Source organism: Anopheles merus, chromosome 3R (assembly GCF_017562075.2).
Source record: "Anopheles merus strain MAF chromosome 3R, AmerM5.1, whole genome shotgun sequence".
Lineage (NCBI taxonomy): Eukaryota > Metazoa > Arthropoda > Insecta > Diptera > Culicidae > Anopheles > Anopheles merus.
In genome coordinates this window covers 31,125,387-31,153,129 of record NC_054084.1, presented here as the reverse complement: position 1 = coordinate 31,153,129, position 27,743 = coordinate 31,125,387, and the positions used below count along the sequence as shown (strand labels likewise).

The following is a 27,743-nucleotide window of genomic DNA, read 5'->3' as shown; positions in this document are numbered from 1 at the left end:
TTTGTCATCCAAGCAACAACTGCACACCATACATTATACACCTTGGCTAGCAAATGTCAAAGTATCGTTAGATGGTCGGCCATGTTTGTTAGCAGTTTTGCGCTTAATTTGAACGTAACGAACGCTTCCATCGGCAACAGGTAAAGATTTTTCGGGAGCTGTGAATTGTACAGCCAAAAATACAGCGCATTTATTTGTTTTCGTTCGCATTGTTCGCTTCCTTCCTGTTCCCTAAATCCCCCGAAGGAAAGACAACAACGAGAATGGCACAATTCAAGCATCTGAACGATCTAAACACTTTCCTGACCATGGACGGGGAAAATGCCAAAGGACCCGTGCCGCGATGGCAACGCAAGCTGAACCTCTCCGGCGCTTCGACAAGCTTCAACAGCAGTGCCCTAGCGAACACCTCCGCCCGCCAGACGCTCTCGGTTTCGATGACGGGCAATGCGAACAACACGCTCCAGCTGTCCACCACCGTCAACTCGCTCAAAACGCCACGAAAGAATGGCGGCAAGGGAACGGCGTCATCGGCGTCGAAAAAGTCATCCCAAACGCCGAGCAAGGGCCCGACGGCGTCCAGCAACAATAATGGCAACGCACAGAACCAGCCGGGCGGTGGCGATCGCTTCATACCGAGCCGCACGGCCACGGATTTCGATCTCGGGCACTACATCGTAAAACAGGGCACTGCCAGCAACGAGGAGGGCGACGGGGGAGGTAATGTGGAGAACGACGAGGGAGCGGCGGGAGGAGGAGGCTCCACCAGCAACATTCCGGTCAGCCCGAAGCAGAGTGAGCGCATGAAGAGCCTGTCGGAGGCGATGCGGGGCTGTGATATTAGCAAGCAGCGATTGCTAGCCTTCCGGACGAAGGTGCCGGCCCCGCCCGAAGGGCACGTGAACCCGCTGAAGGCGATCTACTCCGTCAAGACGCCGATGTCGGCGAAGAGCGGCAGCCGGTACATTCCGAACGCGCCGGAACGGATACTGGACGCGCCGGAAATCATGAACGACTACTACCTGAACCTGATGGACTGGAGCACGGACAACGTGATAGCGGTGGCGCTCGGTGCGTCCGTGTACCTGTGGAATGCGGCCACCGGCACGATCGAGATGCTGTTCGAGAACGAGGGCAACGATCACGCCTGTTCGCTGAGCTGGATCCACGAGGGGCACATACTGGCGGTGGGCACCAGTGCCGGCACGGTGGAGCTGTGGGACTGCGAGAACATGAAGCGGCTCCGGGTGATGAACGGACATTCGGCCCGGGTCGGCGTGCTGGCCTGGAACTCGTACGTGCTGTGCTCGGGCAGCCGGGACGGCACGATCGTGAACCATGACGTGCGGACGCGCCAGCACAACATCGGCGTCCTGCAGGGCCACACTCAGGAGGTGTGCGGGCTGAAGTGGTCGCCGGACGGGAAGTATTTGGCCAGCGGCGGCAATGACAACCTCGTGCACGTGTGGTCAGCGGCGCACGGTGCACCGCACGCCACCGGTGAACCGCTGCACGTGTTCAACCAGCATCAGGCCGCCATCCGGGCGCTGGCCTGGTGTCCCTGGCAGCCGAACGTACTGGCGAGCGGGGGCGGTACGGCCGATCGGACGATCAAGTTCTGGAACGTCGCGAACGGGCAGCTGATGAACTCGGTCGACACCAAGTCGCAGGTGTGCGGGTTGCTGTTTTCGAAGACGTACAAAGAGCTCATCTCGGCCCACGGGTACGTGAACAATCAGCTGTCGATCTGGAAGTACCCGTCGATGATGAAGCAGGTCGATCTGATGGGCCATACCGGGCGGGTACTGCAGATTGCAATGTCCCCGGACGGTAGCACCGTGATGAGTGCGGGGGCCGATGAAACCCTGCGCCTGTGGAACTGTTTCGCGCCGGATCCGCTGTTGGCCAAGAAGGAAAAGTCGGCCGTCCGGGAGAAACCGAGCTTGCTAAAGCAAAGCCTACGGTAGGGATGAAGGATACCGGTGGGAGAGGGAGAAAAGTGCTCAATTCCTGGCGAATGGAACCAGCCCATCGATGGTTTCGATGGCAACGAGCGTCGACTTAGTGTGCCGTAGTTTTGAACAAACACAAACTGACTGAAAATTGCGTGTATTAGCGTAATGGATAATGGTAGATAATGTGCTCTTTGTATGCTTTTAACCATGTGTAATTTCTTTTTTTTTTTTTTGACAATTGTAACCATCCTTAGCATGTGTTGTAGGCGATTCCATCGTTAATAAACTTGTGATGATTTTAATAAAAACGAAGCAAAATGCTCTTTATTTCTCCTGCCATTCGTGAACCTTCTCGAGGTGCAGCCGCATTTCCCGCCGGCGCAGAAATCCCGCCCCACAAACCGTGCACGTGTGGGGCTTCTCGCCCGTGTGCGCCGACCGTTCGTGCCGCTTCCGATCGGTGCCGTGTGCGTACGCCTTGCTGCACCCCTCGTACCGACACGCAAACGGTCGCTCGCCCGTATGACTCCGCTCGTGTATATCGAGCGACTCCTTCGTCCGGAAGCGCTTCTGGCAGTGCGGACACTCGTACGCCTGCACCACCGAATGTACATTGCGATAGTGCCGTTGCATCAGCGGCTTGTCGCGAAACAGCATCCCGCAGCCCTCGACCGAGCAGGGATAGTTGCGGGACGGTTCGTGCACCCGGCGGTGTTTGTTTAGCGTGGCCCGATTTACAAACTGCTTCCCGCACACTTCGCACCCAAACTCTAGCTGAAGGTTCAAATGTTCCCTTAGCTGGTGCTCCCGCAGTCCGGACGCTTTCATGAACACCCGGCCACACTGGCGGCACGTTTGCTTGGGCAGGGCGAGCTTATAGCTGCGGTGCTTCTGCACCTTTTCCTCACTGTCGAACGTTCGCCGGCAGATGGGACAGCAGTGCCGTTCCGGTATTGCCGTCCCATACCGTTCCTGCAGCTTGCATTCATTCTCCTTTCTTCTTCCGCCGTGCACGGTCTGGGCGTGGTTGAGCAGATCCCGTTCGTTTGCGTACTCCTCCTTGCAGCGTGCAAAGCAGCAGCAAAAGCAATTTCCTGAAACGCCGTCCCGTTCGCCATCATTTATGGTCGTTTCAATCTTTCCCTCTAGGCCATTGCAACCGGACTCTGTTGTTTGTAAGTGCTTCAAAAGCTGATTCTTTCGAGCGAAAAGCTTTTCGCACCTTCGACATTGGTAAATTTGCTTCGTATTTCTGCGCTCCTCCTCGTGCAGAATTTGCTCCTGGTGGGTGGGAAAGGTACGGCTGCAAACAACGCAACGGAGCAACCCATCCGCTTCCGGCTCGCTCGTGTCCACGTGACATTCGGAGGTGTGCCGTTCGAGCGATTCTTGATAAACGCCACAGGCGCAGCACCGTTCTGCGCTGAGACAGTACAACCGATACTGTGGATAAACGCGTGTTTCTTTTATAAACTTTGGTTCCGGTAATGTTAGTGGTAAATTGGTACCAGCTACCGGGGACGCTTTTTCCTGTAAATGCGGTTCTGCCTCATTTTGCGCCGGTGCAATCTCTACTCCATCATTAAGCGACGGTTCTAGCTGATGGCTGTCCTGGAGATGCAGCATGAGCCGGGTTTGGCAGTTGAACGCATTGCGACAAACGCTGCACAGAAACACATCACTGTACAGATAGTACTGGTTGTGGCTTTCCAGTGCACTGGCAGTGGCAAACTTTTGATAGCACATCGGGCACGTGTAGCTACTATCGTCGGGGTAATATTTTTGGGAGTGCGTTTCCTTTGCGTGCACCATCAGTGCATCGCGAGACGCAGCAATGTGTGGACAGCCGCAACACCGTTCGCCACGTAGCTCCAAGTACTCAAAGTGCTCAAATTCAATCCGAACGGCGATCAGGTCCGGCGGTGGCACAATGAACGTAAATTTGCCCTGTTCGATCGCTTCGACGTCCTCTTCAACCTCGGACAGTGCACGAACGGTTGGTTGTTTTTCGGGAAGCTCATTTTCACCACCAAGATCCTCGGATAGGGCGGTAAGTGTATCCCGGAGCAGCATTACGCTGCTATCGATTTCATCTTTAAATTCATCCAAATACTCCAAACTGTAGTCCTGCTCGGCGATGTTTTCTATCTGAATCGATCTGCAAGCAAAGTGTATTCTAACTTGAATGAACAGGAAAAGTGCGAAAGAACCAATAGGAAAATCATTCCGTACTGCAATTGCGTTGGCTCAGCCTTTTCGGCGGCTCGTATCTGTTGACGTAGATGAATGGCTTTTTCGAGCGCTTTTAAGCAAACGGAGCAGATGTACTTCGATCGATCATCAGTGGGACTGATCTGGGGAAGGAATGGAAGTTAAGTTAGAGTCAACCTTTTGCCCACAATCGGAACCATGGCAACGGACAGCCCTACCGTTACATCCGCCAATTCGCTCATCATCTCGGCGATGCTTTTCGTGCTGATATCCGCTTCCTTCCCGTTTCCCACGGCGAGCGGCGAAAAGATGGGTACCGGTTTCTGGGCGAGGATCGCTTTATCACAAACTCGACACTGTGATGCAGCATCATGTTGAGTCATTTTTGGTATGAGCAGTAGCAAAAATACACGCTAATTCGTTCAATTTATTTCACTCCCGCCCGCCAGCGAAAACAATAAACAAAAAGGTTCAACTCGATTGTCACACGGTTGATACAGGTTGTTTGTGGATGGGCGAGGGAAGCACACTGCACCGCCACTAGCAACCTTGGTCGATGTCGCCACCACGCGTTTGACAGGTCCCACAGAACGTTGTTCCAATTCCTCAACACGTGCGAGCGGGAGTTGAATTTGTGCTTCGTTTGAGCAACGCGTACAATTGTCCACTTTTCTGTTCACTTTACCGTACATCCCGATCGGCAAAGGCAAACATGGCGGTGAAGAGCAAAACCCAGAACTCGAACAGCTTCATCATGCTGGAGGGCAAGAAAGGAGGGCCGAAGAAGCAGCAGCAGCAGGAACCGGAAGAGGATAGCGACATGCTGGACAGCGAGGCGGAGGAGGACGACGATGAAATGGAGCTCGAAGACGATGAGTCCATAGCCCCGGAAGATGACGATTCGGACGAGGACGAAGGGGAGGAGTCGGATGAGGCGCCGGCGCAGGTTCCGGCGAAGGGCAACAAAAAGCAGGGAAAGGCCAACAACACTCCCACCAAGGCCAACAAAGCCGGCAAGGTTGCCCCGGCGAAGGCGTCTCCGAAGGTCGGCGGCTCACCCAATGGCACACAGTCGAAGCAATCCATTTCGGATCGGCTGGCGCGAACCGTTTGCGTCAAGCACCTGAAGCCCACCAGCACCGATGAGCATGTGGTGCAGTTCTTCGCCGACGTGGGCAAATGCAAGTTGGCGAGGCGTGTGCGCAGCAAGGCCCTGGCGATCGTGATGTTCGACAATGCGGGTCAGGTGGAGAAGGCCCTCCGTAAAAGCGGTGAAGCGTTGAATGGGCATCCGGTGGTGGTGGAACGGTCCAAGTTTGGTTCAACGACCACCGAAGCACATAAGGCGAAGAAAAAGCTTCGCACGAAGGAAAGGCGGGAAGCGCGGCGTCTGAAGGCGAAACAGCAACCGGCGGGCGTCAAGGGCGGCGCAAGACAGAAGAAGAAGAAGCAGCAGCAGGGTAAACCAGCAGCAGCCACCGCCGCATCGCCAGTGAAGAAATCCCCCGCCAAGAATCAGAAGTGGCGGAAGCAGAAGGGAAAAGCGGGCGGGGCGAAACCGAATGCCAACAAGCAACAGGCGCCGAAAGGCAAAAAGGAGAAGAAATAAAGCTAACCGTTGTTTAAGTCGTCGATTTTGCCGATAAGACGAAATCAAATAAATTACGTGTATTTAGTTTTTCTTTTAATTTAAATTTACGGCCCTGTATGTATACAACAAGATAAATGGTACATATATAGCATGGTAAGTATAGCCTATAGGTATGTCTCCTGTATATATGTGTGTGTGTGTGTTTGTGTGCGCGCGCTACGCACTATTATTTACAGCGCTCCGTGCTCCATTGTATGTCACGTTTGTTAACTATTACGATAACTATCACACCCTTTTTCCATGTATTATCCGTAAAATATTATCCCAGTTATGGCTTGCGTAACGAATCCCGCGGGGAGGGCGGGTGACCTACGTGGGGAGAAGCGTGGGAAGATGGGGGGAAACGGTGGCTGGGCCACCAAATCAGACCTGCAGAAACAGCCGGGGAAAGCCCATGTTCGGCACCATGTTCATGTCCTGCTGGTAGACGCGCGGTCGGTCGATGAATACACGCCCGCGCAGCACCGCCAGGCTTCGCTCCGTCACATGGGGACACTCGCGCACCATAAGCGATTCCAGCTCCTTACAGCAAAAGGCAAGCGCTCTGCAAATGAAGGCAAAAGAGGGTGAACGTTAGAGCGAGGGTCACGCACGGCCGGTGGGTTTCAATGGCTGGCTGCCTGCCAACTTACAAAACACCCCGATCCGTAATAAGGTAACAACCGACTAGGTTAAGGTTTTTGATGAATTTTGAATGCTTCGCTATCGCAAATAGCAAATTGTCCGTGACCGCGGGCACATTGGACAATGAGAGCGTCTTCAGCATGCGGCAGCTGAGTAGAAACACCGAGATGCAGCGCTCGTTCAGAGCGGCACAGTGCGACACGTCCAGCTCCTGCAGTTTGGTGTGGTGCAGCGTCAGCGCCTCCATCGCCCCGATCGTGAGCCAGTGGCAGTGGGACAGCTTGAGCGTGGTGAGCTGCTTGCACCCGATGATGATCGGCTGCATCGAGCGGGGAGTGATGTTGAGACACTCGCTCAGATTGATCTTCGTCAGCCGGCGGTTGTGCTTGAGCAGCGGGCAGAGCACGCTGTCCTGCAGCCAGTTGCAGCGGGCCAGATTGACGACCCGCACGTTCCGGCAGTTGTCGGCCAGCACGGTGAGGGCCAGGTCGAGGTGGGGCGAGTTGTTCCCGGACAGGTTGATCTCCTGCAGCCGACGCAGCCCATTGTCGACGAAGGTTTTGGCCAGGTGCGAGCAGCACCGCAGGTTAAACAGGTCCTTCAGCGAGAGCAGCGGGAACAGCTTCACGTACAGCACGTCCTCCCAGACGATATCGAACAGGCTCAGCCCATCGTTATCGCTGTTGTCACTGTCCGCCATTGGTGCACATCCGTCGTCGCGACGGACTGGATCTTACACGGGCCCCTCGCTCTCTCTCTCTCTCTAGACGGAAATTGGTGGATGGTTGCTGCTTTCGGGGCGTTTTTCCACTTCCGCCTGGGGCAGCATTTGCAATATGCGTTTCACACGGCGTTCACTGCACGATGGATGAATTTGTTGGATATTTTATTATTGGTGTGTGATTTTGGGCACGTAATGTTTTGATGTTGTTTTGCAGCCATATAAAACAACAGAGCGTTTTGACGTTCTGGAGGGGAAGAAAAAAATGCAAACCCATATAGTAACCTTGGTTGGGAGGTAATTTCGTTAATTGTTGTTGCTAGGAAGTAAACAATTGGATGAAAATGTTACTCAAATGTTTCTAGTAAAACACAGAACAGGAAGAAATCATAAAAAATGCAAAAACGAACATTTTCAAAACATTACAATGGTGCGCAATTTCTTTCCCCGGATAAGCGGATGGCAGCGCTCGCGGGACCTGTCACCTGACAGCTGTCAGTGGGGTTGTGGTTTTTTTTCTCGTTGGCGTTTTCTTCTTTGCTCGGTCATATGACGTCTTGATCTTGTGACTGAAATTTTGTGTATTTGTTGCTGCTGCAAAACTCTGGTGGTGCCCCGTATCGCGCAAAAGTGAGTTGAAACGGATCGATTTTCCAGTGCAGTGGTGCACCGTGTCCGTCCCCATCTGTAACGCCATTTTCCGTATCCCGCAGGAAGGCTCCAACATGCGCTACACACTCGGTTACATCTTCTCGACGTCGTTCGTGTCGGTCGCGACCGTACTGATACTGTACCATGTCCTCACGGGCAAGGGCGAGCGCGTCAGCGTCGGCTGGTTCCTGGAGGAAACCTCCCCGTACATGTGGGCCACCCTCGGCATCGGGTTCGCGGTCGCCCTGTCCGTCGTCGGCGCCGCCATGGGCATCCACACGACCGGCGTGAGCATCGTGGGTGGCGGTGTGAAGGCCCCGCGCATCAAGACGAAGAATCTGATCTCGGTTATCTTCTGTGAGGCGGTCGCCATCTACGGGCTGATCACGGCCATCGTGCTGTCTGGCATGCTGGACAGCTTCAAGTGGTCGACGATAGCGGCCAACGAGAACATCCGCAACAACAACTGGATGTCCGGTTATGTAATGTTTGGCGCTGGACTGGCCGTCGGACTGGTCAACCTGTTCTGCGGTATCGCGGTCGGTATTGTAGGATCCGGTGCGGCCCTGGCCGATGCCGCCAACTCGGCCCTGTTCGTGAAGATTCTGATCGTGGAGATCTTCGGTTCCGCCATCGGTCTGTTTGGCCTGATCGTCGGTATTTACATGACCTCCAAGGTGAAGATGGGTGACAAGGAGTAAGCAGTGGATATGTGGAGGGGGAGATAGAGAGAGAATGGGAAGGCAAACCACCCGACACACCCGTATGTTCAAACACAAAGCACAATTGCCACCTGTCTTGCTCCCCCAGAAAGCGAAAGATTATCAATGAAGTCCTAGCGAAATGGTAGGTTGCAACAGAAATTGCGAACATCTTCAACGTATAGCATCATTAAAGAAAATCATCCCTTTATATTTCAGAATTCCAAAAGTATTCAACAACCAATTCAGCCACCTACTATCGGCCACGAAGCAAAACAAATGCGAGGACCCCTCATGGATGATTATGTGTTTATAAGATTATTGTTATTTAATTTGCTAGATCCAATCCTCGACGGGGGCTGCCCATAACCGTCACGAGGACAGAACTGTCTGTTTGGCCATTCCAAGTATATAAAGTATGATGCACCGTGGCTAGTGTCACCAGAGCTTTCCCAAAGCCGAATGATGTGGCGGCCGACGGGTTCCACAGACGGCGGCGACAACAATTTCTCCACCAATTTCCGTCACCACCTGTCGCCGTGCTGCTCTGCTCTGCCTGATAAGAAGAGGGGAAGGAAGAGAACAACCGGAAATGGGAGGAACAGAAACCGATCATCACCACCTTCCCCCTCCTCCCGCGCCAACAGTTGTTGTATTTTTCTTTCCCCTCTGTACATTGTTGTAAATGCCCGTCCGCGATGATGGCAAACTTTAGTTTCGTTTCGTTACCCTGCAATGCTTACTCTTTTACTCCCTTGTACCTGCGCTGCCGGGCAAGGATTATCAGTGTGTATAAACAAAAAGCAAAGAAAAAGTACTTGATGTATGTAAACATTATTCCACCCCAAACGTTCTCCCCCAACTTAATAAAGAAAGTAAAGTAGCTTAATTGTGAGAATCGATCAAAGAATTATGCGATGTATCGAACGCAATGAGTATCAGAATAAAGTTCTCTCCCAAACCAATTTAGCAGCAAGGATTCATTTGACCGACGTTATCGTACATTTGTGCTTGACGAAACAAAATACATGAGAGGGTTCGCATCTTATCTGAACCAACCATGTGATATCGTTCGATTAATCGGAACATCTCTTCATGTTTTTGCATTTTAATCGGCCTCGAAGAGAAATCTGTTATTAGTCTTTTTTATCATTAGAAGAAGACAAGGAATGAACTTTTAACCTTTAAGTTGGCAACCGGATACCCGGGTATTTTTTTCAGCTTCGAACTGCAATAACTTTTGATTCATTGCTTTTATTGACCTCAAATTTTCCGTAGCCTCCCAACTTCTAATTTATGATTTTTTAGTGCATATGTTGTAATTTTAAACAGCCTGTAAATATTTTATTTTGATTTTTTTTAACTTTACCACGTAAGTTGGCAACCAGCATACCCGGGTATTCCATAAATTTTGTATGGAGAATGACGTTTCTCTTCTTCCTCTTTTCGTATTGTGCTTATTTTCGAGTCAAATTCAAGCGATTCCAAATTTCTATTTGACCGTTATTTTTATCAAAAAATGAAAAAAAAACTTTATGAATAAATGAAATAGAAGAGAATATATGGTCAGCATTACTTGCTTACAGCATTAAAATATAGAAAGCATTGTTTACCTATGAAAATCGTTAATATTTTGTATCAAAACGTGTGGAATACCCGGGTATGCCGGTTGCCAATTTACGTGTGTAAATCCGGTTGCCAACTCTACGGTTAAGAGGCGAAAGAACTCCGTTGGAGCCAAAGCCTTTATAAACTGTTTCAACAACAACAACAACAACAACAAGGAATGAACTAATATTTTATCGAGAGTGATTTTATTTTTTTGTGAATTTGAAGAAATTTAAAATTGATAGGCTGCATTTTTCTTTCTAAAAAACCGCAAAAACATTGTACCAATTCGCACACCACTGCCTCAGCATGTCTCAGCTGTCACATAGCGCTGGTTTCATCTGCTGCGAGCAAAGCGGACCATTCGGCCCCGTTTGTCGCTACACAATCGGCGACTGCGACTGCGGTTAAATCCCAGAGTTGAAACTGACAGCGAAGGCATTCTCTCTCCAAACGTCAATGAGTGCGGATGTGCAAAGCAAGTTACTACCGTTGGTGCAATTGATCAAGAATTGAAGCAAAAATAAACTCAAACAATTGGAACTTATATAAAAGCGTGAAAAAGCGACTTTCAAAATTGTTCTTTGTTGTGAAACCATTCCCCAGTGAGTGATTATCGTACAATTAACTCTGTCCAAGCAGTGCCACAGAATAGTTTTATCTTTCCTTCGCTCTGTGTGTGAGTGTGCGTACGTGCGTGTGGTGTAGATTGCGATTCGTTAGTGTGTGTGTTCGTATATCGTGTAAAGGAAAAGGAGTGAAACAGAAGGGAGGGGATTGTATTATTGTTTTCGCCAATTTATTTCCCCGAAATTGACCGTCCGGCATCGCCCGCGGGACAAATTAATAATACTCGTTCGGTTCAAACCCGTACACCCGGTAGGGCAACCTTTCCTTTCCCCCCTCCCCACGAAAAGCACGCGTTCTCGGAGCACAAGGCGCACGTTACATCACTTCGCGTATATCGCGCGCGGCGTGCGTTTTTCGCCTGCTGCGGACAGGCCGTGGCAACGTAGAAAGAACGGCGTGAGACCTAGGCAATTGGAATCATCCTTATCAGCGTGTAATCGGCTAGTGAAAGCGCAAACACAAATGATCGGAATCGTTTCGTCACGAGAGTAAGAAGGTCGGCAGAGAAGAAGAGCGAATCGTTTTTTTCTTCCCATTTTGCTCACGGAGAGAGCACGGAGAGCAGGAGAAGCGGTACGCTCGTGTGCGTGTGCGAACTCCATAGAAACGGTGTGTGACACGGTGTTTGTGTGTGTGTGTGTGGGTAAGAGAAACGGAAAAAAAACATTACAAAAAAGGGCCAGATACTTTGTGTGTGCACACAGCATTGTAGCACTTTTTTCCCCTGTTTGCACGAAACCGATAAGAGGCAGCCCCCAGGAAGGCACACCAATCTTCGCTACAGCCGTCATTGCCGATAAATTATGTCACAGCGTGACCGGGAATCCTTCATTCACTTATTCGCCGGAGGGTAAGTACACCACTCGATGGGCTTTTGCTTGCGTGTTCAATCGTGTTTGATTTGCATTACAGATTAGAAAGAAACAAAAAAAATTCCCCTACATGCACACACACACGCGCGAAAAGTGTGTCCATGTATCCCGCAATAGTGCCAAGATGCAATTAGCTGTGCAACTATGCAAATGGGGAAAGTGCATTCCCCCTGCTGCGTGTGGCTACGGACAACACACCAACGCTTGCTTTGGTCCGCATACACTGGTATGCGTGAGGACTACTTTGTCCCGAACCCCCCGCATCCTCCCCATTCTTGCCTCTTTTGGGTTGGTGTAGTAAATGGAGGGGCGCGGTGCTGGTCTCTTCGCCTACTTTGTTTTGGAAGCGTGTGTACGCGGGTTGGTGGTGCGTACGATACAAACGACACGTACGCACCGACACACAGTCAGTCCACTGGTTCGGCAGCCCGAACGGCCCTTTCGGAACGGGTTTGATTTTGGGCTCCAGAAAAAAAAAAGCGGTGGTGGGAGAAGCGCCCGGTTTCGGATATAAATTGCGACGCAATAATGCGCAACCATCGTCGGGCAAGAAGGGCAGAAGGGCTTGTGCCGGAGTTCCAGGGGGGAAGGTCTATTTTTTGCACTGTATCTTGTTTACCCCACTCGGCCCTTTTCAAGCGACATTGTAAATGACACTGATGCATATTGTTTCACATTGTGGTTATTTTTAGCTTCGAAAAAACAAACCGGTAGCGCTGATGCATTTTTTAATGATGGCTGCTCCGTTGGCTGGAATGAGTGTTGTGTCGTGTGTATCTTGATTTAACCACACACCGGCAAGCATCGTGGCGCTGCTGCTGCTGCTTCTAATACGCCATCTCCGTTGCGGCGTGTATCATGGAGCACAGGAGCGAGAGAGATGCATGCTACCCTTGCGGAGGAAGATAGAGAGCGAGAGCGAGAGGGAAAGATCACAACAGAGCAATTGCGATTATTTGAAACGCAATTTTATCCATTGACCTTGAACTTGATACACCGGCCGGAGTTTGGTGGCTATTGTTGTATACCTCCAGAAAACTGCATCGAACTGGCTGCGAGCAGCTTGCATTCGGCAATCGCTTCTAAATGCCCCGCTTCTGCCAAACATATATATCGACCTAACACTTACACTACTACGACGCGGCCAAAACTTGGTACTCGGTCGATGCAATCCAAAATCCGCGAGAAGGGGCGAGGACGCAGGCGAGAGGAGTACGGTAGAAGCTAAATGCGCTATTTGATACGCTGAAGGTTATTAGATACATGCTGTTGGTGATGTAATGGAAGGTTGTTTACCGCCGGTATCGGGCTTTTTGGAAATCCTGGTCATTAGGTCACGAGTTATTTGGCCGGGTGTGCTGCAATTATGTCAGCCTCTCAAAACGCGCGAGCAGCTTTAAATAGCATTTGGAGTGATTTCAAATGCAACAACGGCTTTTTTTTGAAGATGTGACTAAATAGGGGAGTTGTTGAAGCGCACTCTTTTGTGCAAAATCATCGCAGAATCATATCCCATTTGACTAATTCCAATCGAAATGTACCCATGAATATCGCAGAGCTCCATTGTGTGCGATATCTTATCACATTCAGGGGGACGGGGGACGGGGGACGGGGGGGGGGACTGCTTAATTAACTGTTCATAGCGAGTTGTTTACCTCACGGCGGCCACGCAGTGTTATTTCTATTCGACTTCAAGCGCGCTGCAATGAACACATCCTCCAGTCGGCGGGGGTTTCTCTCCTTATATTTTATTGCTCAGGAAGGAAAGACGGCTGCGCCACCCTCGCCATTACGTTGTCCTCGGCGTGCGAAGGCAGCGGTCTCGTGCCAACGCCACCGTGTGCTCTCGTGACACTTTGATTAGTATTCTTACCCGTTCGGTTTGCGAAACCAACCACACACAGCAGCAGATTCAGAATTATGAAATTACCTCACGAATGTGTGAGATAGCGAGCTGGTGTGTGTGTGACACGGGAGACGAGAACGTGGTTGCAACGGCCACGGCGCCATGTTTTTGTACAACCCCACCGCGATCAACGGCGATCGTGTCGCGTAGGGCAGGACGGTATGCGTGAACGCACCCTCTCGCGTGTTGCTACCACTACTACAATCATCACCACGATTGGATATGCGGTCGGGGAGCTAAAAATAGAACTGCCCTCTCCTCCTTCTCCTCCCCATCACGAACGTGAAGGGCCTCCACGGGTCCTGGGCGAGCAAAGTTCAATCGATCTTCTTTTTTGTTCGTGTTTTCTGCTTCTTTTGTGAAAAACAAACGAACACGCACCTCGGGAGAGGAATTCGGCGGTTGTTGTTTTGATCCGTTTTCATTGCTTTTAATTGGATCAAGTGTGTTTTCGTTGTTGCGATATCAACATCTCTCTCTCTCTCTCTCTTCTCGCTTGATCACCTTGCACAAAGCACACGGCAGAGCGTTGCATACGGAAATGGACGGCACTTGGTTGGTGGTGCGATGTGTCTCGAAATGCAGTCACAAAGGCGGTCCTGAAGGTGTGTGTGTCTAGTGTGGTTGCTTGCCGACATCGCATCAAATCGCTCAAATGTCGAAACCGGCGGCGGCCACAATCTCCCGAACCACTGCAAACCGGTTCAAAAAATCACGTTTTCCCGTTTGCTGCTTTCTGGTGGCCAGAAACCCCAGAAAGCAGAGCAAATAAGAGTAGAGGGAGGAAAAAGGAACCACCACCACCGTCTCTGGTCGGCTGTTTGGTACATAGGTTTTATTTTTATGTCCAAAATACTGATAATTGCGTTGTCTTTGCCGACCAGAGGATGGGCCTGCGATAGAACAGCACTTGATAAAGCGAACACAAACGCACAGACACAGCACAGGGCACTTATACAGGCAGTGGACTGGACAAACAAAGTAAATGACTCTTCAGAAGAAATAAATAGCAAATAGGTCCCGACCTTTCCGCGTCCCATGGTCTGATCGGTGGTGGTGGTGCCGTCCGAATGACGTCCGTTCCGGTGAAATCGATGTGTGTTCCAAAAATACACACTCCACGGAATATACATGCCGCGTACATTATGGAACGCGTGTGTGTCCGGAGCGGAGATTAAGGTTGGAAAATAATTGTTTACCACAAAAGTTGCCTTTCCCCTGCGCTCTGTCTGTCGGATGATGCAGATTATAGCTTCTTCCACGATTGGTTGGAATCGCTACGCCGGCAAAAAAAAAGGCCAAACCTCATTCTGATTCGTCGAAATTTGGGCAGCACTGTGGAGGCCGAGCCCAGCGCGCCACATGGCCACAAGTTCCAGCCTCCTTTTGATGAAAGCACGGTGGTGGGGAGCAACCGGTCATCACTAGCAAGAAGAAGGCGGATTGGAAGGAGGGATCTTACTGCCGCCACCAGCCCGATTCGAACCAGTACACACAGGGGTCAGGCGTGACCCCCCTTCAAGGGATTGATAAGAACTGACAGGAACGGAAATCGTTCTGCTTCTTCCAATGTTTTCTTCCAATCTCACCGAGGGCAGAGAAATTTCCAGTATTAACCGGAACTCCGCGTGCATGCACGGTCTATATGGGGGGATTTTCAATAGATAGACTCCCCCCTCCTTTGCAGTGGTGAAGTGAAGTGTCACTTTTTACTTGTATGCGCCACCGTTAAGCCCTCTGGTTACTTAGCGCAAAGCCAACGGGGATGGATGAGGCAATACCCTTTTGCTGCCTGCTGCGAGTTGCTGGAATTCTTCTATTTGTAGATCGCACCCTTTCAAGGGTGAAGCGGTCGCAGTAGGCTGTACGATACGATACGTTACAATTAGCACGTGCTAACAAAAGAGCGGCCTATGCCTTGCTCCTCGGGATGTAGAGCTGTAGAAACATTTCCACGCGACATCCTGCCACTTGCTAGCAGCAGAAGAAGACGAAGAAAAAAAACAAAGATGTCTGACGCGCCTGATATTGATTAAGCTCATAATCGATCGTATGCAAATTGACAGACTGTACAGACGGAACGCGTGTGTGTGATGTGAGGCACAGCACGAGGGCGCCAGCCTCTCTTGCCGGAAGTCGGGAAAAAATCAGCCTCCAGGGAAAGGGAAGAGAGCAAGAGGGAAACCACCGCAACTACTGCGCCATTCGCGCCTGGTGTGTGCATCTTGTTTGCAGTGTAAAGTGTGGCAGGTCAACGACAATTATCTTTGAGCTTTATTAGTACAACATTACGTGTGCGGAGGAGTGAGGTACGTGTCAATGTAACATCTCCAACCCCAGCACCAACCACACAACGAGATAGGGAAATGTAATACTCTGAAACCTTTTGTTGCGACTTAGAATGTATTTTTGTTTGCATTGCTCATTGGCGGGCGCGTAAAATCGCGGAACGAACATTAGTTCCATCTGGAATTTAAGGCTCACGAAACTGGTTAATATCATTAGCACGTTGAGAGACTCACAGGTTTTATATTGATAGGCACCTGGCTTTGGGCAGCAATTTTGGGATGGAAATAACAGTACGACACATTGAACGCTAATCAGTGAATAAATAAAGTGTGTTATGGACATGGCATGTGTCGTGTCCCATTCCCAAAAGTAGACAATCTTGAGGGGAGATAAGATGAGGGACCAGGACCGAGAGAGAGAGAGAGAGAGGGTCCAAAGGCCATGAAAGGTGAGCTTATGAAAGTGGATCCTCCCGCTATCTGCAAATGTCCACCTATTGATCAAACATTTCTCATGTAAAAGTCTTTCTTTAGGAACGATTTAAAACATTGCTCACATTCCGTGACAGTGTCCAATTTGTTGCTGATGCTCATGAATAATTCTAAACCGTAGCAACAGCAGACCCTCACGACCTTGGCGAGAACCTTCACGAACTTTCCAACTAGTCTAGTAGTTGACGTTGCTCTTATATTTGATCGATAGTTTGTTTTTTTGCTTCTCTCCTACCGGTACTGTTTTATATGTTTTGATGTGTCTCTTGTCCTATCTCCCTATCCCCGTCCTTGATATGACTAGAAAAAGAACTATTTTTAATAGTTTCTTGACGCAAGCAAAACAGACGATTTTCTACAATTTTCTTGTGCGCACCTCCCTGCCTGTGAGTGTGTGTGTGTGTGTGTGTGTGTGTGTGTGTGTGTGTGTGTGTTTGGTGTACATTTGTTGTGCTGTTATCAGCCTCATCGTGTGGTACTGTGTGATAGGTACACTGGTTTTACTCTGTTCCATTGCTTAACATCTTTCATTTATTTAACATTTTATTGCCACGATAAGATAAGATATTGCAATTGGAGCGCCTGTGTGACCTGTCCAGTCAGCCCAGGGCTTTAGCCCAGGGTGTGCGATATCTTTCCTCGCTGCTCTTATTTTCACATTTTGTGATAAGACAAAGTGTTGGCTCTGATTAAGGGTAGTTATTATTTTTTTTGTGCAGCTGCTGTCGTGAAACAATTCGTACGCGCTTGTGGGAAATAAATGGCTTCGTATGTGTGTTACCATTTGTATAACCTTTGTGCTCACTAACGCAACTACGTATGTGACGAGATGATAGAGGCTCGATGATAAAGGGATAGGGATCTCTTGGAGCACAGAAATGGAAATGAGAGGAAAAAAGGGTTTTTTTTATCAATACAGAGATGATTCACATAAAATCAAGCTCACTGCACCAGACAGTGAGTAATAAAGAGGAAGGAAGATAAGCAGGGAAGGAGCAGTGGCTGTGTTGTGAATTCCTTTCTTTCACCATCAAGACACAACACTTTCTCGCGCTCTGTCCAAAGGTCGATGGCAAAACTGCCGCCGACGTGTGTGTGTGTGTCCGTCCGTCCGTCCGTCCGTGTCCCGCCTTCTGTTCTGTGTTCTGCAACTAAAAGAGAAAACTAAAATAAGAAACACGCACAAGGACGACGGACGCAACAAACCAACCGATCAGCTCGTTTGAATCCGAACGATGGATTGGATGAGAGAGGAAAAGGGCAGATCACTGTCGCTTTTGATCGTTTGCTCTTACTCTTTTGGCACTTGTTTTGCTGCGCTGTACAGAGTGGACACGGTTTCGCCGGATGCACATAGCCTCACAGACACATCCTCCCTTTGCAGAGCTTGCACCGATATTCTTGGGGGTGGGAGATTGGATGAGCAAGAGAAGTAAAAATATATTTATAAAATAAGTTGTTATATATAGTCAGCGTTGGATTTGACACACCACCGCACAGAGAGAAGACATGCTAAAAATGCTAAACAAATCCGCTACAACGGGTGTGCAAAAGGTGCCAGACTCTTGGTGGGGACACCCCTCGCATTCGTGTCTATTCGTGTGTGTGTCGATCACGCTTCGCTCACATGTTGCATGTCGGGTTTTTATCACATACCTCCCCACTGATTGGGTTATTTCGAGGGGCGCGAATTGTGTAGATTTATGTTTCTTTAAGTAATCTCGCACAGGGGAATTCCTTCTTCTTATTCCTTTTAACGGGTTTGAGCATCCTACCCCCTCGTTGGTGGAATGGTGCAATGTTTGTTTTGTTTCGGTTGTTGTAGTAGTGTGTAGTAGGCCTCCGTCGTCCTTCCCACAACCCTCTGAGGCCGAGTTGAGCTCTATAGTAATGGCGGCGCCCGTACTGCTTCCTGTTGTGATATTCTCATGGTGGACGCGCAAACAACATCGTGCACTTTTTTATTATTGTTGTGTACGGCAGCGCTGCTACCTCCTCGACTGCTTTGATTGCCATTTTGTACTGGGTTTGTAAATTGCAAACGCTCGTACCGAAATGCAACCACACCCACCACCACCACCAACATCGCCTACTAGCACCTGAAAAAAAAGAGCCAAAACATGCAGCAAAACGAAGAAAACAAAAACAAACCATTACTTGCCACAAAATTTGATGAATGATGGTTCAACGGGGGGTGATAGAAGAAGAAGAACAAGAGGAAACATTAAAACGCATCTCCAATCTCGGGCTTCAGTCGTGTGAGGGCAGTTGTCATGATAATTTGCGAGGTCGTCCCACCCTTATCGTTGTTGTGCTCGAGAGGCCGTTGTTATTTGTATTTGAAAATCTCTCCCCTCTGCCGCCAGGTAAGTGGTGAAGTAAGGGGAGAGGAAGTGGATGGGGGAAGGTAGGAGCGGGTGTGTAATGACCTTTTTTTTGCTGCAATGACACACTGCACATTTAGCACGGAGGGGGAAAAGTGGTGTGATATGAGGAAGCCGGGAGAGGGGGGGGGGGGGGGTGGCCTTTTGGAACTCGGCTTGGTGTCACGTAAGCCAACTGCGTCGGTCGCGTAGGAAGTAGAGATTATAAAGAGGCCAGCGTGTGAGTGTTACGAAAGAAAGAAAGGACTTCATCTCGCAATTCTAGCCGTTGGAAAGTACAGGTCTGTGTGTGTATACGGGCAAACAACACACAGATAAGCGGCACAGAAAAACTCCTCTCCCTGCTGTCTCGCCCGGGCGCGCGCTCGCTTATGTAAAAATCAGGAGATCAGCAAACACCGAAAGAGCCAAAGTGTCATCTTTTAATGGGCATTTGGTCGCCGATAATCATGCGCCTGTGCCTGAAGCTTTTGCATGTTATTTTTAGCGCGGCCTGATCGGTTTGCAAAACGCGGTCCGGAATTAGAATCGCGTACCGTGTCTCTGTGTGCTTTGCGGGCTTTCGGTGTCGATCATCATGGTTCTGGTCGATTCTGTCATTGATCATGCTCGATCAGGCAACTCGATCATGTATGTGTGTGTGTGGGTGTATGGGTTGCAAAAAAGGGCAGCTTAAACCGGTACGCAAACTGCGCCCGAACTGGTTTTAGCGCGAGTCATGCGGAGAAGGGCTGTGTGGCGCATGCGGTTGATGTTGTTGTTGATGAGCATCGAGGATCATCTGGCGCAGAGGCGTATCAATCAATCGATCGAACTCGGTGGCATGGCACGGCATGGCATGGCTGGCGGTGGGATGAGTCTATTTATGATGACGATCGTTGGGTTACTACACGGCCTAAAAACAGAGAACAGGGGTGGTGTGACACCCGGGCTTCTCCGTCGTCGTTTTTGTTCGCTTTCGAGCGGAATAGAGAGTGAAGTTGCTTCAATTGCTGCTGCTGCTGCCTCTTGTTGAACAAGCCAGCTATTTGATTGATTGATCGGTGTTTGCGCCTAGACAGTGACGACGATTGCGCACAGAAGGGAAAAGGCACTCACACACTGCGCTCTCACTCAGTAGGAATGCTGATAGTGATGACCGGCTGTCAGTTTTGCTGTGGGACGTAAAAGAATTAGAGGATTGCGCCGTTTTTTTTTTTGTGTGGCTTTCGCACAATCCCCCAGTACAGTACAGTTTCGCTGCCACCGGCGGGGTGCTAAGGGCTGATTAGATTTTCTTTCATTTTTTTGTCGTTCCTGTGACGGGAGTGTCTGATGTGACGCATTTCGGTTGAAGTTGAACTCTCGTGTGTGGTTTGTAGCGTGTCATTACGGGAGCCATAATTAAGGCATGATGCAAACAAATAACTTGGAAAAACGGAATCCAGTTACGTCCGGAATTGAACCTTTCAAGCGAACTATTTTACAAATGATAAGGAAATTGAAAGCAAAAAACAACCTTCCCTTTTAAGACTGTCAAAAGATGCGCTCTCGCTCTTTATTAAACTAACATTTCTAATGTTATTTTTTTTTCGCTTCTTTCCTTTTCCAGTATCGCTGGTACTGCTGGCGCCGTAGTGACATGTCCGTTGGAGGTGGTAAAAACGCGCCTGCAAAGCTCGTCCTCGTCGTTCATCCATGCGGCCGCCTCCACTAGACACGCTGCGCTCGCTGCCGATGGCGGGAAACTGACCGACCATCATCACGTACGCCACGTGTCCGCCACTGTCAACAGCGCATCGTCCGCAGCCGATCGGCACCACAGTGCCGCCCGCCATCAGCAGTCACGAGTATGCGCTAGCACGATCCTGACCCGGCGTCGTCCTTCGGTAGGTTTTTTGAGCGAGGAAGATTAGAGATGAACTGGTTCGATCTTGCCGGTACGACGATCATGCCGTGACACCGAAACGAAACGACACGGTTAGAGAGAAGGTCCATGGTCGAACTCTGCTAACCGGGTTGTACCGGCTAAAGGCTGCGCGCGTGTGTACCCGTGGATTGCACACCAATCCAGTTTCCGATTGTACTTTGGAAGCGGAATCTAATAGTGCACGTTGCGGTTACACACTCGAGTTGCATAATCTCTGCTGGATTACCGATTGACAGGCAGGCAGGCGGGCATGATTGTTGTAATGCACTCCCTCCGGGGAGCCGGGGAGCCGCAGAGGGCAATCAAAACCAGAGTCAACTTGTTTACTAGTCTGGTTTTTATGAGCCACGATCGGCTCAGAACGTGTGTGTACAACAATTGATGATAGTGGTGCGGCCGGCCAGTACGTAACCTTTTCACCATAAACACACCGGATGAGGAGCGCAACCCCGATCCGATCCCCTGTCCGACCGGTTATCATAGAATGGTGTGATGTGTGTGGCTCAGGCCGACACTCTGGATCGGTCCGGTTCGAACTGGAGAGCGATCGTTCTAGTTGGAAAGGGAGGCCATGCCACCGTTAGGCATCTCACACGGGTCAGGCCAACGATGGATGGACGGAGCCCTTTTTCGTTCTTATCGACGGACGGGGGGTTTTTTGCCACCAATCTCTTACGCTTCGTGTACTCTTTGTGCTGCGACGAAGCGCTAGGAAGATTGCGTTAGAGCACTTGGTGTAGCTGTCCAGTTCTAGATAATTCCTGGGGCAGTGGAAAATTACCAATCAATGATTCCAAAAATAGTCCTTGGCGGAGGAATGCGGGCGAATACTTGGCTCTGCATAACATTGTTGTGTCTGTGTCACGGTGTGTGCGACATTGTGTTTATGACATGCGGATGTTTTATCTCCGCAGCATTGGAGAGAGCAAATATTTGGACTAGAAGAGAAGTGTTGGTTTCTTACGTGTTTTTTTTTACTTATTTGTTCGTATGTTTATCTTCCCGAGCATCTAAATATAACAAAGACTTTTTTCCCAACGTTCCCTTTTCAGATCCTGGCCATTCCGCAATGTGGCCTGTCGACCTCGGTACAATCGATCAGCATCTGGCAATGCCTGAAGCACATCGTCCAAACCGAAGGGTCACGCGCATTGTTCAAGGGTCTCGGGCCGAACATCGTCGGTGTGGCGCCATCGCGGGCGATCTACTTCTGCGCCTACTCTAAGACAAAGAACTCGCTGAACACAGTCGGGTAGGTTGCGTTGTTGTGGGAAGAAGGGGTCAGTCATTTAAATCCATGTCATTTAATACCTTCCTCTACGTTGTTTTTTTTATTCCTTTGCTTCCCTTACGCGCAGCATCATACCGGCCAACTCGCCGCTGGTGCACATACTGAGCGCATCCTGCGCCGGGTTCGTCTCGTCCACCGCCACCAACCCGATATGGTTCATCAAGACGCGCATGCAGCTGGACAGCAATGCCCGCATGACGGTGGGCGAATGCGTCCGGCGCATCTACGAGTCGCAGGGCGTGCGCGGCTTCTACAAGGGCATCACGGCCAGCTACGTCGGCATCTCCGAGACGGTGATCCACTTCGTCATCTACGAGGCTCTGAAGAAGAAACTGGTACGTATCGAGCCGCCGGCTCCCCTTAAATCTCGCATCAAAAAAATGCCACTTCTCTTTCCACTTCAGTCCGTTCGCATTGTCCGCTCGCGCTCATCCAGTGGCGTCGTCCTCGTCGTCCATCATCGTGTCGTGTCGTGTTTGTGTGTGTTGTTCATGTCATTGTTTGCGTGGTTTTCATGATGATGGTGATGTGTGCATGCTAAGATGCGCGAGAGCGATGTGTAAGATAGAAAACGGATGTGACCGAAACTCCGTACCAGAGATCCTCACAGAGCGAGAGATGGTGAAGAAGTATGAGTTGGCGACGGATTCCGTACGCGTATATAGAGTCTGGTGTGCAAAAAGAAAAAGAAAAAGCAAGCGTAAGAGATCTCCGGTAAATTGTTTCAGCGCATTTAAATTTCCTCCTATACACACACTCCGTCATGGTTTTGTAGGTCGAGAGGGCTTTCCGTTCGTACGTGAAGCTGCGGCGACCCACCCCCTCCCCCCGATCAGACAGACAGAGAGGGAGGGAGAGAAAGAGAGGGGGTGAGAGGGAGAAAAAGATGGGAAGGAAAAACTGATTGATAGAGGAAAATGCGAGGAAAAGCAACGAAGAACATCGCCTCCTGCGCGTGCTCTGGCTTCCTCTCCCGACTTGTGTCCCAACCGCACTGGGCCAAGGTATCGTTGTCTTTATGGGTGGTAGCGCCCAGTTTTCCAGGGGCGGCGGGATACTGTTGAGATCGTTGGAGGGAAATTCCGTTAGAGAAAATTTAAAACAAGAAACGATTTTAAAAGAAAACTACTTTACAAAGTAATTGGCGGAACTGTTGATGAAAGCATATGAGACATTAATTTCCTTCCACACTCTGACGGTGTCCCCCGTGCCGGTGGCTGGCGGCTGTCTACACCCCCCAAACAGCAATATTAAATTCAAAAAAACAAATTTCATCATCCACCGTCTTTTGCCACATATAAGGGCGCACGTAATCGTTTCGTACCATTTCAGAACCGCCTCTCATCATCACACTCGATAGCGCCCGTGTGTCAGTCTGAATGTTATAATCCTTCCCCACTGCGTGCGTTTGCGTGTTCGAGGCGCAAACTCAGACGCGAAAAAAAACAAAAAACAAGTTACTTATTTAACATTTACTTTACTAATATCATATGCCTGTAAACACACATATGCCCCCTTTGCTCACCACACACCCGCCTAACGTTACCATCTATTCTGAGCTGGGACGTGGGGAGCCATCTCTCTTCGAAACTGTTGTCCACAACACGACCACAAATACACTTTACATGCATCCACCGACACGAAACACACCTTTCACAGAAAGAGAGAACCATCCTTGTATGGGACACGTTGTTCTACTCTTTTAAAGTGGTTGCAAGAGTTTCGAAGAGCGGCGCAATACGTCCCTGGAAGCTACTCGGCAACGTTTGAGCGTTGCCGCAGAAGAGAGTTGGTTGCGCGACCACGGAACATCAAACCGAACTAACCGCCCGACTTTTCCACCTCCCTTGTTTCGCTTCCCTGAATCTAGCTTGAGCTACGCCAGTCATCCCCGGCAGCGAAGGCCCTTGCATCCGGTGACGCCGCTGCTGGCGAGGGTGGAAAAACGTCGCGCGACTTCCTGGAGTTCATGGCGGCCGGTGCTACGTCCAAGACGATCGCATCGGTAGTGGCGTATCCGCACGAGGTCGCCCGCACCCGGCTCCGGGAGGAGGGGAACAAGTACCGCAACTTCTGGCAGACGCTGCTGACCGTCTGGAAGGAGGAAGGCAAAGCCGGCCTCTACCGGTAAGTGAAATCGCGCAACGCGTGGCATCAGGGAAGGCTGATCGATCCTGACGAAACTAACGATCGTTTTTTATTGGTTTTTCCCATTCCCAACTATCAGCGGACTGGGAACGCAGCTGGTACGACAGATCCCGAACACCGCGATCATGATGGCGACCTACGAGGCCGTCGTGTACGTGCTGACCAACCCGGCCAGCGCTAGCCTGCTGCCGACTGGGGCGGGCAACTGAGATCCGGTCACGGGGCTTCAGCCGCCGCCCCACGATGGGAAGCAGCTGCTGGTGTTGCGGGAAGGCGCAACCGTCGATGGTGGTGATTTTCTGCTGCAGGAGGACGACGCCTTACCTCCACCTTCGCTGGCATTGCTTTCAACCGCTCTGGCCTCGCTGGTGGACACCACACGCAGCACAATGGTTGCCGCTTCCATCGACCAGCAACAGCAGCAGCAACCGCTCATTGTCGTGATGGCGGGTGGCGCCACGGCCGAGCAGGTGGAACCGGTGGGCACCGACAGCCCTGCATTGATTGTGCATTGTATTTGTGATTTCTTCGTGGATCTGTAAGGTCTAGGGAAGGGATGATATTACTGTGGTTTTTGCTAGCACGTAAGTTTTTTTTTGCCGATAACAAAGCGTAGAATTTTAGCACTTGGAGAAGGGGAAGGGACGAAACATTACACTAACTACAGAGTATGGTTAGCGCAGATATATAGATATACACATAATACGAGTATTTATGCACATTTTGGGGACTCGCCAACAGGGCGTTTTTTGGGTGGGAAAAGGAGAAGCACAGACAGGTGTAACGAAAAGGCATACAAAAGGCGTTGAAGAGAGGGAAACGAAATGGATTTTTGCTACACATGAAGAAACAAGCCGGAACATAATAGAACTAGACTAGTAGACTCACACACGGGAGAAAGGGAGCAGTTCGCCCCGCCATCAAAGCTCGTGCCGAAACCGCCCCTTTCATCCTACATAGACTGATTGTACGTATGATGCGCGCATATGCTGGAAACGGAATCAAAGAAATCAAAGCTGAGATTGGTTTTACGTTTCGTAAATTCTTCGTTTATTTGTTTTGTTTGTTAATGCTGCAGTGCTTTAGGGAAGGTATATGCGCTTCGTTGATACGATTGCGGTTTACAGTTCTTGATCGTAGGGTTTGTTTTTTTCCGTTACCCAATACCCCCAAATTTGTGTAGCCATAGTGTGTAGTAACGAAAACTTAGTTGTATTAGTGAGTAGGGTCTTGTTTTGTTGTTTTATTTTCACACTACCAGGAACCCTTAAAGGAGTAGGGACGTGTTGAGGAGATGTTTCCCTTGCTTTCGTACTTTTCCTTTTTCAGGTGAGCGGAGATACGATCACGCGAAAAGTCCAAATACGAAAGTTTAACGGGGAACAGATTTCGCAAGCGTTGAGGGAGTGAGAGAGAGAGTTCAAGGAAAATTATATTAATTTTTGTCAAAACTCAATCCCGCTTCATTACCGATTTTACGAACGCGAAAGCGCCGTGAGAGAATTCCAATCGCGTGAAGCGCTACTTTACCGTTTTTTTTTTCGTTTGGTTTCGAATCAGTGTCAATTGTACTGTGTGTATGTGGGCTGTATGGCCTATAGAAGCAGGGTGAAATTCGCTCAAAATCTTCCATTTATTTTCAGTGGAACAGAGGGAAAAGGTGCGAACGGCTATGCCATTTTCGAACAATTATGTTAATTGTGGCAAAATGTTGAAAGTGCGTTTGCGATTTGTAAAACTGATTTGTTAAATGCAGTCAGACAGACGAAGGCCATTGAAATAAGCAACAGCAGCACAAGCCAGCAGTAAATAGCAGTACAAATAGAATTGTTTTCCTTAGCCAATATGGTATGTAGAAGAAATAAGCGAACCGCGGTTTCCTCTATACAGAGATAGAGAGAAAGGGCAAATGTTCGTCATAACAACAGCAGCAGAAAACAATGTATTTACTCTTGCAGCCCTCCCATACATGTAGCTGGTAGTTTGTGAACGAAGCCAAACAACTAAAGGGCAACAAACTTAGTCCGGAAATACCAAAATGAGTCACGCTTCGAGTCGTACGACGGAAGGTCTTTAAATCCTATCAAGTGCAACGAATCGCCATTCGCCATTTGGAATGATGAATGTTATTTGATGAATGTTTGTTGGCAAGAAACAGGGTGGGGGAAAGGAGGTCCATTACTACTGCGTGGTTCGTTCAGAAAGGCGTCAACGAAAAAATGACAACAACCGACGGAATGCAGACCGGGCGACATGGTTGATTAATGCGCATTGGTTGCGCGAGCTTGCGTTTGTGTCTGCGTCTTGAGTGAAGCAAGAAAAATGAGCATACACACCATCATAATTAGTGTTTTAAAAATAGTATCGGGTCATCCGAGAGCAACAGTAGAAGAAGAGTCAGTGTCTTCGACAGCGCCGGAAAAACTGTCAACAAAACCTTTGAAACCATACAGGAGAGGCCTATTATATTGCCTATAGCAAGGGATATATATTTGCCCGACAAACATCTTTCCTCAGTAAACAACCTCCTTTCCGATCAACCGTTTGCAATTACCAAAAATTATAAATGATGTGCCAAATCAAAGTACAGAAAACACAGACCGCTTGGTTGGTCGCATCCCTTGTGGCACGAACTAATAACACTCTCCCACATACTGTTTCGACCTACCCTAATGGGTTAGCGCACCTCGGTCGATGCATTTAGATGGCGTAATCCGGTTTGACGTTGGTCTGGTGGGATGTTCTTCTTTTTTTGGTGGCGCGTATGAACGAACGTTGTGTCCCCCCTGCTGCCGCGGCAACAGTTGCCCATTTGTCGGCCCAAAGTCGGCTATTTGCCAGCAAGATCTGAACGAATGCATGGTAATGGCGCCCTCCTGTTAAAGAATGGTGGCAATGATGATGTAACAAAACAATAATTACCGAATTGCTGTAGCAGCGCGAGACTTAATAACGTAGAGTACAAGCTATATATGAGCCATAATCACTTTAATTCGCACAAATGTAGCAGCAAGTGACGAAGTGTGTCTAAAGACAGCAGTGTAAAGTGAACGATTCGATGCGATATGCGATATTTAGCAGGCAATGTTAATGCCCCAAGCATTAGGTTGGGCAATTAGTCACAAAACTAGCCACAAAACACGCAAAAAAAAACAGTGTTTTCGAAATGAGATGAAGTGTCCCTGTGAAACACAAGTTAACCTGAATAGCAGAAACGCATAAAGAAAATAAACGGTAGAAAAAAAACAAGTACACAACAGCAATGAAACATAATCCCAATCAACGAAACATACTTATGTGCTTATGCGGAAGGATTTGCAGTATCCATTTTGTGAGTGCGCAAGGGAAGTGGTGGCGGTCTCATGTGTTGTGCGCGAATTGCGTTTTTCAACGCCACCAGCCAGCGACACATGGCGGCAGCAACTTGTCCGCGTCGCTTGCAAGGATGGAAGCTAAATGTGTTGCTTTACAATGGAAGTCAGAGCCTTCGATCGGGTATCGGTTTACGTTTTATTGGATATTACAATATCTCTATACACATATACAACCTTTCCTCCTCATCCAACCCCCCAATTAATATATTTAGTACACTGTATACAAGAAAGCATTATTGTAGTGTAAGAAGGTATCATATGCGAAACCGAGTTATAGCTGGTAGATGAAGAAAAGAAAACAAAAAGGTATGAGAAAAAAAGAGAAAA

At 49.4% G+C, this 27,743-nt stretch overlaps 6 protein-coding genes across 8 annotated transcripts; 4 read left to right on the top strand and 2 right to left on the bottom strand.

Moving 5' to 3' along the window:
• The first annotated feature begins 39 nt into the window (after positions 1-39).
• Positions 40-2,160, top strand: LOC121597787 (cell division cycle protein 20 homolog). The gene is made up of 2 exons (XM_041923919.1): positions 40-140; positions 247-2,160. The coding sequence occupies exon 2, from the start codon at positions 264-266 to the stop codon at positions 1,965-1,967; it is 1,704 nt and encodes a 567-aa protein (XP_041779853.1). The 5' UTR covers positions 40-140; positions 247-263; the 3' UTR covers positions 1,968-2,160.
• Positions 2,161-2,248: 88 nt separating this feature from the next.
• Positions 2,249-4,672, bottom strand: LOC121597786 (zinc finger protein 271-like). The gene is made up of 3 exons (XM_041923918.1): positions 4,385-4,672; positions 4,188-4,309; positions 2,249-4,113 (listed from the first exon to the last, which is right to left on the bottom strand). The coding sequence occupies exons 1-3, from the start codon at positions 4,547-4,549 to the stop codon at positions 2,280-2,282; spliced, it is 2,121 nt and encodes a 706-aa protein (XP_041779852.1). The 5' UTR covers positions 4,550-4,672; the 3' UTR covers positions 2,249-2,279.
• A 206-nt stretch (positions 4,673-4,878) lies between these two features.
• LOC121595620 (nucleolin-like) lies at positions 4,879-5,775 on the top strand. Its single transcript, XM_041919711.1, has 2 exons — positions 4,879-5,595; positions 5,680-5,775. The coding sequence occupies exons 1-2, from the start codon at positions 4,879-4,881 to the stop codon at positions 5,773-5,775; spliced, it is 813 nt and encodes a 270-aa protein (XP_041775645.1).
• Positions 5,776-5,787: 12 nt separating this feature from the next.
• LOC121597794 (F-box/LRR-repeat protein 15) lies at positions 5,788-7,664 on the bottom strand. 3 transcript variants are annotated; one of them, XM_041923934.1, is made up of 3 exons: positions 7,573-7,664; positions 6,450-7,409; positions 5,788-6,361 (listed from the first exon to the last, which is right to left on the bottom strand). In XM_041923934.1, exons 2-3 carry the CDS (start codon positions 7,139-7,141, stop codon positions 6,181-6,183), a joined length of 873 nt encoding a protein of 290 aa, XP_041779868.1. In that variant the 5' UTR covers positions 7,142-7,409; positions 7,573-7,664; the 3' UTR covers positions 5,788-6,180. The 3 variants fall into 3 exon arrangements, with proteins under 3 accessions (XP_041779868.1, XP_041779870.1, XP_041779867.1); XM_041923936.1 differs by having other exon boundaries at positions 7,514-7,592; XM_041923933.1 differs by having other exon boundaries at positions 6,450-7,596.
• Positions 7,665-7,686: 22 nt separating this feature from the next.
• On the top strand, positions 7,687-9,479 carry LOC121597796 (V-type proton ATPase 21 kDa proteolipid subunit-like). The gene is made up of 3 exons (XM_041923938.1): positions 7,687-7,792; positions 7,876-8,659; positions 8,734-9,479. Exon 2 carries the CDS (start codon positions 7,888-7,890, stop codon positions 8,512-8,514), a length of 627 nt encoding a protein of 208 aa, XP_041779872.1. The 5' UTR covers positions 7,687-7,792; positions 7,876-7,887; the 3' UTR covers positions 8,515-8,659; positions 8,734-9,479.
• A 1,075-nt stretch (positions 9,480-10,554) lies between these two features.
• Positions 10,555-27,185, top strand: LOC121597011 (mitochondrial carrier protein Rim2). Its single transcript, XM_041922464.1, has 6 exons — positions 10,555-11,602; positions 20,286-20,562; positions 21,656-21,855; positions 21,962-22,229; positions 23,765-24,021; positions 24,122-27,185. Exons 1-6 carry the CDS (start codon positions 11,556-11,558, stop codon positions 24,249-24,251), a joined length of 1,179 nt encoding a protein of 392 aa, XP_041778398.1. The 5' UTR covers positions 10,555-11,555; the 3' UTR covers positions 24,252-27,185.
• Positions 27,186-27,743: the final 558 nt, after the last annotated feature.